We start from the raw sequence: 12,373 nt of genomic DNA on the forward strand, positions 1-12,373 counted from the left end.
TCACATAAGAGAGGCACACATTTTTCAGGTTTCAGAGTGGTAGCCGTGTTAGTCTGTATCAGCAAAAAGAACGAGGAGTACTTGTTGCACCTTAGAGACTAACAAATTTATTTGAGCATAAGCTGTCGTGGGCTAAAACCCACTTCATCGGATGCATGCAGTAGAAAATACAGTAGGAAGATAGATATAGATATATACACAGAGAACATGAAAAAATGGGTGTTGCCATACACACTGTAACGAGAGTGATCAGTTAAGGTGAGCTATTAGCAGCAGGAGAAAAAAAAACCTTTTGTAGTGATAATCAGGATGGCCCATTTCCAACAGTTGACAAGAAGGTGTGAGTAACAATAGGGGGAAAAAATAAGCAAGGGGAAATAGTTTTGCTTTGTGTAATGACCCATCCACTCCCAGTCTTTATTCAAGCCTAATTTAATGGTGTCCAGTTTGCAAATTAATTCCAATTCAGCAGTCTGTCGTTGGAGTCTGTTCTTGAAATTTTTTTGTTGTAATATTGCGACTTTTAGGTCTGTAATCAAGTGACCAGGGAGACTCGATTACCCTCGAGGGGAAGGGACATCATCACTTGGCCTCTCTCCCCCGCTTTCCCAAATCAATATGTGGAAGAACGTCTGGAGGACAAAGACTTTAAAAGGGAGAAGGGTGGTCCCAGGCTGGAAAGTAATCCCAGCCTGTGTATTGAGGATCTGTGACCTGTTTGTATCACCTGTCGGAGTGAGACACGGCTGAATTCAAATCCTGTTTAGTTTGTAGAACTTAGACTTCAAAATTATTTCTTAAGTAACCAGCTTTGATCTCTATGCCTACTACTTATAATCACTTAACATCTATCTTTCTGTAGTTAATAAAGCTGTTCTAAATTTTAGCCAAAACAGTCTGTTTTGGTTGAAGTGCTTGGGAAACCTCAGCTCAGGTTAACAAGGGCTGTTGCATGTCCACTACCCTTTTGCTGGAGCGGCGAACAAGGTAATGAACTTACACTGGTCAGTCATCTGACCAGGGCAAGACAGTACATTTCCAGGGTCCAAGGCTGCGGACCTGGGGGGAATTGACTGGAGTTTCTCTATTGATGGTTCATGCATGGCTGGGCAATCATTCATAGAACACAATTGGGTGTGTCCCTGCCTGTGGATAAGTGCAGTATCTGTCAGAGGTTTGTAGCTTGACACAGCATCACAGTGTGAGGGACAACCCAGGTTGGTGCATTTGGAGGGCTCACCGGTCCCACCCTGGGGATCCCGTCACACTTCTCCTGATCTCAGCTTGTGAATGACACCAAGAACAAGCTGTATAATGCAAAGTTTCAGAAGTTATTAGACTTTCATTCTAGTTCTATGAGGTGGTGCACAAGGTTGCTGTGGCCAGCTCTGATACAGAAGCAAGAGTGCAATGGAACCTGTCAGTTTCAAGGCCGTTTTTCAAAGTGCTCTAAAATTCACAGGCCCATTCAGATCAGGCTGAAATTTGGTATCCCCGTTGGGGGCCTGGGGTGGTGTCAGTCTGGAGTCATTTGGTTTGACAGTTGCTGATACACAGTCCTTAATTAAAAGCCTGATGTTGACAGGTTAGGGTGGCCTTAGTGACCAGGTTTACCTTCACCTGCCGTAAGGAGGTGCCTTGCAGGACAGAGATGTCAACAGAGCTGGTGTTTAGCAGAAAGTATCTGGGAAACTGGGAGATTCTGCAGTGTTGATGGTGGCTCAGAAAAATGTCAACTCACCTGAAAGGTCATATTCCTATGAAAAGGATTTAATTAATCAATATCAAAAGTGTTTCTCACCTTATATTTCTGGGCAGCTGTCTTAATGAGAACCACTGTGTGCGCTTCGTGCCCTGGGGATTTGTCACATTCCACACATATGAATTCCCCATCGTCTTCACAGAACAGACTGAGTTTTCCCTTGTGTCTCTCACACAGATTCTCTTTTTCCTCTTTTCCTGTTTTCAGTCGTGATTGTTTAACGTGTTCCACTAGACTGGCCAGGTGCCAGTTTGGCCTGAAATTCTTTTTCTCAATCTTTTTTCTGCAGAGGGGACAGCACAAAGGACCATGATTTTCCTCTTCCCATTTGTCACAGTATGTAGTGATGCAGATTTTGCAGCTGCTGTGCCCACAGTCTATAGCTACTGGATCGCTAAAAGAATCCAGACAAATTGGACATGTGGCTTCATCTTCTACTTCGCATTCAGGAGTCTCTGAGGCTGTGGCTGTTGCCCTCTCTGGGTTCTCACTCTCTCTTCCTGTTAAGAGTGGCAAACAAGAGACATTTACAGTGTAACAGCTTTACTGAACCTACAAACTTGTCAACAATCCTATATATTCTGATATGTCAATAGGCAGTGTTCTTTAATTGTCTCTATATAAAACAAAGATCTGTTCTTCTTTTATATAGAACTCTTATAACCTCTCTTCTCCTTTAATGAAACGGAGTGCTTTCAATTAACAATACAATCTTTGAGCAACTTTACTCTTCTTTCCCTTCTTGTGGTTTTATTTTGTGGCCTTTATTTTTAAAATTTACTTTTTATCACAAGTTCAATAATGAATAATTTGAACAAAATAAAAACCACAGAATCAAAATGCATTCAGGTCCTGATTAGGATTGTACTAAATAATAACAAGACCTGGCTCTCACTCCTCCTGTAAGGGGACTGTTGCCCCCTTACTAATATTCAGTGGGGGTGTTTCAGTTGCTAGCTCCCAGTACTAAAAGGGGGAAGGGTCGACGAGGAATCAGGCCCTGAGACTGACAGCCCCCAGGAACAATGGGGAGAAGCCAATGCTCCAGGTCAGCCTGAATGACAGGGCGGGGAGGCTAATCAGGGAGTCAGGAGGCCAGGGAGGTCCCGTCCTCCGTGTGAGCTGGATTTGCCTGGGTCAGACAGAGTGGGGCCAAGCTAAGGAGAAAGCAGGGGCCCAAGCTGAGCTGGGGAGCAGAGCTGGGCCAGATCCAGAGAGAGCAGACCCTGTGCAGGGAGCAGAGCTGCAGCCCCAAAGCCAGAGGCACAGCCCAGAGAGAGCAGACCTGTCCTGGGAGAAGAGCTGCAGCAACCAGAGCCAGAGGGGCCAGAGAAGCAGCCCAGGGAGCTGGAGGCAGAGCAGCAGCAGTGCAGAGACTGACTGGTGCAGCTGGGGCTGGAGCAGTCCGGAGCTGGGTGCAGTGAGCAGCTGGGGAGACCGAGGGGGACCCTGGGCCGCAGGCCCAGCACAGGGAGACGCCTCAGCCAAGAGGCTCTGCAGGCCAGGCTTGGATCGTAACCCCGACAGGGCGGGGGCAACACTGGGAAGAAGGGTCCTGCCACTTAGAGCCTGAGAGCGTGTGGCCACCACCAGAGCAAGTGTCCAACCCACAGCATCCCTGCAGCACAGCCAGGGCCTGAGAAGGGGCCTGGGACTTACAAGGAGCAGACTGTGAACCGCCCTGATGTTCCAGAGACGCTGTTTGTTATGTTCCCTGCCACAGAGCGGGGTGATGTGTTTCCTTTAACCTTTCCCGTGTTTCCTTATTCTTTTTAAAATTAATTGTTGATTAAATAACTTTCATTTGCTTTAACTTGTACGTAATAGTGCGTGGGTCAGAGAAGTGCCCAGTGCAGACAGAGTACCCCAGAATGGGGACATCCTAGCCCCTGTCCTAGGTGACCACAGCAGGGTTGGGGGTCGAGCCCCCCAGGAATCCTGGGCCCAGCCTTGTTGGGGTGACGTGGACTCTGCCAGACAGGAGAGTGGAAGGGGAGTCCTCAAGGGCAGGGAGGCCACTGGGTAAAGGCAGTGGGAGCGAGGACTCAGATCCTTTCGCTAGCCCACTTCACCGGGGTAGCGCAGAAGCCAGGCAAGTTCCCCACAATAGCAGGACTATTCCACCGCTTACACTCAGAAAACACTCTGGAGATCAGTAGCTCTCAAAGCAGCTCACAACCTTTACTGTATTTATACTTGCAGCACCTCCGTGGGGCAGCGCAGGGCTATTGACACTGAACAGTTGGCGAACTGAGGCACAGAGAGGCTAAATGACTTTCCCAAAGTCACACAGGAAGTTTGTAGAGGAGATGAGACTCAATCCCATGTCTTGCTACCACCTGCCCTTAGAGTAGAAACGCAGGGCTGGAAGAGGTCATTAAGACCAACCCCATGTGCTGAGACAGGACTAATTAAATCTGCACCAGCCCTGACAGGTGTTTGTCCAATCTGTTTTTAAAAACCTCCAGTGACAGGGATTCCACAACTGCCCTTGGAAGCTGGGTCCAGAGCTTAACTACCCTGAGAGTTAGAAATTTTTCCCCAATATCTAACCAGAATCTCTCTTGGTACAGATTAAGCCCATTACTTCTTGTCCTACCTTCAGAGAACAACGGATCATCCTCTTTGAAACAGCCCTTAACATATATGAAGACTGTGGATAAACACAGAAAGAGTGATTATATCCTGGGTCTTCCCTCCCCAGGTGGGTGCCTTAAACCACTGGACTACAGAGACATTCTCCTGCTTTCTTTTTCTGTGGCCCAATGTCTCTCTTAGTATTTATACACAGTAGAACAGTCACTGGGCCAGAGAGAGAGAAAATGATTCTACAGCTTGGGTCTAGAGCATGCACATGAGAGTCCCGAGTCCAGTCTCCCTGCTCCAATCACTCTTATTATTTAGCCACAGTGGAACAGCTTCAGTGGGAGTGACCGAGGAAGCCCCACCTCAGAATATCCCATAGTTCAGTGGTTGAAGTGCTCACCTAAGAAGTGGGCAATGGCTGTTCAAACCTTTCTCCCCATCAGGTGGAGGGGGGAATTGCACCTGATTGCTCACATCCTAGGTGCTTGCTCTCACTGCTGTGATGAAAGGTATAAGGTCACCAGCTCCTCCTCTGGAGCGATTTTGGATGGGACCTGATCCAGTCAATACACTCTGGGCATGCCTAGCAGCTCAGTCCCTGCACATAACTCAGGTGGCCAAATGCCTGTTTTCCACGGGTTTGTGAATTGCTCTGCGTCTTAGGCAGGAGATAAGTGTCAAGAGGTCTAAAGGGAGGCTGCACTGCATGTGATCACAGGCAGAAACTTAGGTCACAGTGGAGCCTAAAACTGATACCTAGATGCCTAAACTCCAGGATTAGGTGTCTATGTCTAGGGTTTAGGCACATCTTTGTGGATCTGGGTCTCAGTCCATATTTTACAGCTAACAAAAAAACAAAGTTGATACAACCAAGTAACAGTTAGCATATGACCAAATAGAAACCAGGTGGAAGCAGAGGTGATCTGCCATAGTTAAGGAAGATTTTATGTTTTCCAAGAAAATATAGATAACGTTATTCAATCTGTCTCAAATCTTTACAGTGTTAAGATAGTTGAACAAACCCTTTATGTCACTGAGGTCTGGGAGACTGTCAGAGGGCAGTTTTAAGATAGGAAGACAGACTCTATTTAGAACTTACATCATATTTTACTCTCCACACAGACATTTCTGAGAAATTAAGTTGGCAGAGAGTTAAGGGTGACTTGTAAAATGAAATGTTTGTATTTGAACATTTCCCCTTTGTTTTCTATTAGAAATAGGCCTGAGCCAGGGAGTTCAGTTTTGAACGGAGATCTGAATTTGAATTTCCTCAAAGGTAGTGGGTTCATGAAAAGGGGTCACGTAAGGCAACTAATGAAAGCATATTTCACACTGGTCATCGTAATCATTGTGAATTATATGCATGGAAATATGTAAGGAGTTATGTGTATAGGCTGAAAATTATTATGTTCTCTAGCCGTGTAGTTAAATACAGTGTGACAGGATGCACTCACCCCACACTGGATGGGGAAGGGTTAACTCCTCACTGTGATGCCCAAGCAAAGGGCTCAGGGAGGGGGCTTGTTGATTATGTGCTCTTATGCATGGCCTAGTATTTCCAAAAAGAAATACTAATGTGATTGTATCCACTTATCTATGAACTTGTTGGTTGCTAATGTTGTTGTATCAACTTACTAGAATGGAACAAAGGGGGATGTTATCACACTGTGTTTGCATGGCACATGCCCCGATAATTACATTTACACTAAGTTTACCTGTGATTACTGTCTTTATACTTAACTGACCCCAGAACAATAATTTGTTTTAGTACAGAGATGAGAATTTATTTAGTATGTAAAATGCATGAATGAAACTTGTATTGTTTCCACTTATCCATCCCTATTGTAATGAATGGTTGGCAATTGAATTATGTAAATCAGTGTAACTGGATTACTCATGTATGGAGAGGAAGTGGATTGTTAACTTCAAAGAGTGGGTCGTTCTGTCTTGCACAATGAGAAGCCTATGGACCCATGCTGTGCCAAGAACACTGGTCAAATTGGTTTCAGGTATAACAGATGTATAGTGGAAATGATCCTGCATCTCTAGATTCCTTGGGTTATGACAGGGGCAACCTTATGCAATTGGACAGAGGACCCCAAAGCTATTTGGGAAACCCTGAGGAACTTAATGAAAGCTAGCAGACGTTACATCTCTGCATCATTTGGACAACTGATTCATCTGTACTGTAGTTTATCTGCTTTAACCTTGCAATAACTCTCATTTCTTTTTCTTAACTAATAAACTTTTAGCTAGTTTTCTAAAGGATTGGCTACAGAAGCGTTTCTCAAACTGGGGTCTCCAGGGGGTCTGTGGGCCCTGCTGCTCAATCCTCCCTCTCCCTCCCAGGCAGGCTCCCTACCTGCTCTGGTTCCACGTGGCTTCTGGAAGTGGCTGCCAGGTCCCTGCCACCCCTACGTACCGGGGTGGCCAGGGAGGCTCTGCATTCTGCTCCCGCCTGAGGGCTGGCTCCACAGCTCCCATTGGCTGGGAACTGGAACCAATGGGAGCTGCGGGGTCGGTGCCTGCAGGCACGAGGGCAGCAGAGCCTCACTGCCTGCGCCTCCGCCTAGGGGCCACAGGGAATGGGAGCAGCAGGAAGCACCGCCGGGACCCTGTACCCCCCTCACCCCATTTACCTCAACCCCCTGCCCCAGCCCAGAGCCCATACCCCCAGTCATAGCCCTCGCCCCCCTGCGCCAGACTGATGGAACTGAGTGACAGTGGGGGAGAGCGAGCAACAGAGGGAGGGGGGATGGAGCAAGTGGGGGCAGGGACTCGGAAAAAGGGTGGGGCAGGCAGACCCCGAAAAATTTTAAAACAAAATGGGAGTCCTTGGGTTGATAAAGTTTGAAAAGCGCTGGGCTACAGTGTTCGAGAAGCTGGATATGAGTCAGCAGTGTGCCCTTGTTGCCAAGAAGGCCAATGGCATTTTGGGATGTATAAGTAGGGGCATAGCGAGCAGATCGAGGGACGTGATCGTTCCCCTCTATTCAACACTGGTGAGGCCTCATCTGGAGTACTGTGTCCAGTTTTGGGCCCCACACTACAAGAAGGATGTGGATAAATTGGAAAGAGTCCAGCGAAGGGCAACAAAAATGATTAGGGGTCTAGAGCACATGACTTATGAGGAGAGGCTGAGGGAGCTGGGATTGTTTAGTCTGCAGAAGAGAAGAATGAGGGGGGATTTGGTAGCTGCTTTCAACTACCTGAAAGGGGGTTCCAAAGAGGATGGCTCTAGACTGTTCTCAATGGTAGCAGATGACAGAACGAGGAGTAATGGTCTCAAGTTGCAATGCGGGAGGTTTAGATTGGATATTAGGAAAAACTTTTTCACTAAGAGGGTGGTGAAACACTGGAATGCGTTACCTAGGGAGGTGGTAGAATCTCCTTCCTTACAGGTTTTTAAGGTCAGGCTTGACAAAGCCCTGGCTGGGATGATTTAACTGGGACTTGGTCCTGCTTTGAGCAGGGGGTTGGACTAGATGACCTTCTGGGGTCCCTTCCAACCCTGATATTCTATGATTCTATGATTCTTTTTGGTAAGATCCTGAAGTATATTTTGGCCTGAGGTAAATGACTGGTCCTTTGGGGCTGGAAGTAACCTAGTGTATGGTGAAGTTGGTTTTAATAACCTTTCACCATAACGTTCAGTATTTCTGGGTAGTAAAAAGGAGGCTAGAGAGCCTAAAGGGGACTGTCTGTGACTCCATGGTAAAACTAGCATAGTGATCCAGGAGTACACTTTTATTACTGGCTGGGTGAAGTCTAATGAGCGAATACACCACCAGTCTGGGGTGTCTGCCCTGATTTCTGGCAGTCTGACTAGAGTATGGCACTCTGAGCTGTGAGCCACTCCAGGCAGCATGACAAATGGCAAAGTCAGCAGGATTCACATGCCACAGGTCAACTGGGCTTTGAGCTGAACCCAACCCAATTTAACATTTAAATTTGATATTGAGTTTTAAGGGTTAAAGATTAATCACAATGAGTCAGTCACAATCATATGAGAGTCTGAACACGAAAGACCTTAAAAATCTATGTAAAGATAGAGGGGATGGGATAACTGTTGAGAAGGATGCCCCAGATCAGGAGATGAGAAATTTGCTCATGGAATGGGACCAAAAAGTAGATGTCTCTGTAGCAGACGTGATCCAGATGCAAATGCTGGCAGCCAAAAAACATCATGAGCATGAAATTAAGATGGCTGAACTCCCCCTCCCAAACAAGAGAAGATAGATGCCAAGGAAGCAGAGGAGAGGGCCCAGCTCAGACTCATGGAATAACTAACAGCTGAGGAAAGAGGCAAGGCAGCCCACCTGAGGTGTACGCAGCAGCTGGAAGCTGAGAAAGAAGCTCACACACTGCAGCTCCAAGTCCTGGAAGAGCAAAAGAATTGGCCGCAGTCTGGTGGACCATCTCTGAAAGACTGTGATAAGGCAACTCCCATCTTTTCATGTCCTATGTATACATATACCTGCTACTGTATTTTCCACTCCATGCATCTGATGAAGTGGGTTCCAGCCCATGAAAGTTTATGCCCAAATAAATGTGTTAGTCTCTAAGGTGCCACAAGGACTCCTCATTGTTTTTGCTGATACAGACTAACACGGCTACCACTCTGAAACCTATGATAGCCACAAGATTCCAGAGGATAAATAGATGCCTATTCTTTTAACCAAATTAACTCTAAAAGCCAGACAAGTGTTTAAGGAAATGGAGGCCAGTGAGTCTTTGGTGTATAAAAGCTCTAAAGAACCTGTATTTAAAGAGGTTTAAAATCACCCCCAAGTCCTACCACTTGACATTTAGAAATCTTAGACCGTCTGACAGTATCACTCCTGTAGAGCACGGGCATAAGATGCATGGCTCTACGAAAAAGTCAGTAACTGGGGTCGTGTCCGATGGTCGCTTTGACAAGCTGTTGATTTAATAGGACGGGAGCAATTGCTGTGGGTAGTCACCAATGACATAAAGGCAACAGAAATTGTTGATGAGTATATTGAGGCAAGAGACCATGAAGGACGCAAACCCTCTGCACCTGTTTAAAAGGGACAAAGGGTTTCAGAATAAACCTAATCCCACCTTCATTAAAAAACCTCAAGGGAGCCCGGATTTTAAAACCTCTTACCCAAGGGAAAGCTGATTGTTTGCCATCACTGTGGAATCCCTGCCCATATAAGGCCAAATTGCTCACAACTAAAACTAGCCCACAATCTGCACCTACAACCCCTACCATGAAGGGCAATGCTATAACTGTGAGTGCAAATGCTAATACTCTAAATGCAAATGCTACCCCGTTAGTCTCAGAGGACATTGTGGAGGAGGAAAATCAATTATATTCAAACTGAGCCTTGGGGCGGTAGTGAAGGATTTATTAAAACTGCCAAAGTGAATGGTGTTGAATGTATCGGGTGGCCTGATACTGCATCTGATGTTACTTTGTTTAAAGGAAGTTTTGTGAGGGAAAAAGAGAGAGTGCCTGGCAGAAGTATAAATCTTCTAGTCTTGGCCAAATTTTTGGTGAGTGTGGCTCTGGGTAAAATCCACTCTGAATGGGAAAATTTTAAGGGTGATATAGTGGTTGGTATTAGAAATGTGCTACTCACTGATATTTTGATCGGTAATAACATTATACAGGAACTCCTCACTTAAAGTCGTCCCGGTTAACTTTGTTTCGTTGCTGATCAATTAGGGAACAATCTTGTTTAAAGTTGCGCAATGCTCTCTTATAAGTCATTTGGCAGCTGCCTGCTTTGGCCACTGCTTGAAGGATTCTCTGGAAGAGCAGCCCCTCCTCATGGGGATTAGAACCGGGGGGGCAGCCCCCCCTCCCCCGCCCATCAGCTCCCCTAAATTCCCTGTAAGGCCTTTGGCTCGGCAGCTGCCCAGCAGCAGTTCAGCTGTCCCTCCCCCACTGTCCTGCTGCTCCTGCCCTGCCCTCTGCCTTGGAGCTGATCCTGGGAGCTTCCTGCTTGCTAGGGAGGGGGTGGGGGGAGAGGGGTGCTGACATCAGGCTGTCCCCCTGTTCCTGCCCCCCCACCCCCCGCTCCACACCCCCTCTCCACAAAGTGGAGGAGGGGACAGTCACAGGGCTCGGGGACAGAAGGGGGAGGGGGGGCAGCTTGGTGGAAGCTGTTGCTTCCAGTCTAAACTGGCTGATCTGCTTAAAAGGGCAACGTGCTTCAAGTAGGGTCAGCGTACGTAAAGCGGCAACGCACATCTCTCTCTCTCTCACTCACTCATGCACGCACCCCCCAGCACTTTGGAAAGTCAGCACCTGTGCAGCCAGGCATGTGTTGTCAGGAGGAGGGAGTGATGCGCTCCAGCTGGATAGCGTGGGCTCATCAGCATGTTCAGTTTCTGCAGGGAAGTGTTTGCAGCTACTGCCCTGCATCGATTGTGTTTCCTCCCTCCGGCCTCAGTCCATGCCGCCTTGTATAGTGTGAGGCTACATTAACAACAGCCTATTAACCCTTGAGGGCTCAGCCGAGTGCTAGTTCATCGTTTAGCAGCAAGGCATTCCCTGGGAAATATCCACCCTCTTACTCCACCACCTCAACCAAGCTTCACAGTCATTCATTGCTGTGTACAGTATTAAACTGTTTGCTTAAATTTGTTTAAAACTTATACTGTATATGTATATAATGTCTTTTGTCTGGCGAAAAAACATTTCCCGGGAACCTAACCCACCCTATTCGCATTAATTCTTATGGGGAAATTGGATTTGCTTAACATCGTTTCGCATCGAGTTGCATTTTTCAGGAACATAACTACAACATTAAGTGAAGAGTTACTGTAGGTGTGTTTAAATAGCTTACTATTCTGACTAGGCCCCAGACAAAGCATAGATGGGACTCCTCTGTTTTACCTGGTGTCAGCAAGGAGAACTTGGGGGGGGAAGAATCCCCTCAAGCCACTGGCTGTTGAGAGTAGCAACTTGCCAGCCGAGGGAAATGCCCTCAAACATTTGTCTGTTAGTAGCAGCAGCTTGCCTGCTGAGCAAGTTGTTCCAGTTGCTGACTGCTGGAGTTTTTCAGATGAGCAAAGTCCCACTGACTTCAGTCAGCAGCCCACAGAGGAAGATGACTTTGAAGGGATTTCAGAAAGGGAAAATGCAAAAAGGAATTTTATAGGATATTGGCAGCCCTGTAATCATTTGGCTTTGCGTAGCCAGCATTTTGTGGAAGTAACGTGGTTAGCACGTGGGTATCCTCATGTTGATCCCTCGTAGGAAAATGCCCAGGAAAGAGGGGCTCATTCAGCCTCTGCCACCCAGGCAAGCAGCCTGTAACTCAGGCACACAGAGAGGGAACTCTGTACCAGACCTTTGGGAGGGAAGAGTCACACAGCTAGCTGCACTGGGACACAAGGAGGGGTGAGGGATGAGCCTCCACACCAAATCCCATTTTTTCAGGACACCAGTTTTGACATACTGGTGGAAACTGACTGTCTCTCTTTAATACAGAACCCAGTCTCTGAGTCTGCAAGGACTATGGATTTAAAACCAAAGAGCCAGCAGGCTGAGCATGCAAAGAGTCAGCTGTGTGTCTGTGAACATGCAAATTACTTTGCAGATGCAGGGAGGAAGTTTTCCCCTAGTGGATAACACAAAGCAAGCAGCAGAGAGGGTGCTGCTGTTAGAAACATTCACAGCTAATCAGCAGGTTGAATCACTTAACCAAGGGAGCTCAAGTGACAACCCTCCAGAGAAGGGCTGCAGGGTGGGAGGACTCAGTCCTGAGGGTGAAGGCCACAAGTTAACCCCAAGAGGGAAGTGGGCTTTTTGCACCTGCAGAGCCCATAAAGGGCCTGCCACTATGCAGGATTCCTTTGCCTCCTTATCTTACTGGACCCTGAAATACCAAATCCCCAAAGATATGATTGCATTAAGAGCCTGTGCTAAGGGGAACACTGAAGTAAAGGAAAAGCCAGCGGTTAATTATGTGCAAAGGCTCCGGAAGGGTATTGAACAAACCTACCCACCGACAGACTGTCTAAACAGAGGGTGTTGTACAATGAAAA

The 12,373-nt window shown here is 47.0% G+C and overlaps 2 protein-coding genes across 2 annotated transcripts in view; both read right to left on the minus strand.

The window, feature by feature from the left end:
- LOC119566513 (maestro heat-like repeat-containing protein family member 7) overlaps positions 1–12,373 on the minus strand; it is a 626,780-nt gene that overhangs the window by 51,847 nt on the left and 562,560 nt on the right. The gene's annotated exons all lie outside the window — the stretch shown is intronic.
- The window catches only part of LOC102941694 (interferon-induced very large GTPase 1), a 33,281-nt gene that overhangs the window by 14,923 nt on the left and 5,985 nt on the right, over positions 1–12,373 (minus strand). Inside the window, 1 exon segment of the mRNA XM_037898961.2 lies at positions 1,802–2,262. Coding sequence (XP_037754889.1) covers positions 1,802–2,262 — 461 coding nt within the window.

The sequence above is a fragment of the Chelonia mydas genome, chromosome 6 (assembly GCF_015237465.2).
Source record: "Chelonia mydas isolate rCheMyd1 chromosome 6, rCheMyd1.pri.v2, whole genome shotgun sequence".
In the NCBI taxonomy this organism is placed as follows: Eukaryota; Metazoa; Chordata; order Testudines; family Cheloniidae; genus Chelonia; species Chelonia mydas.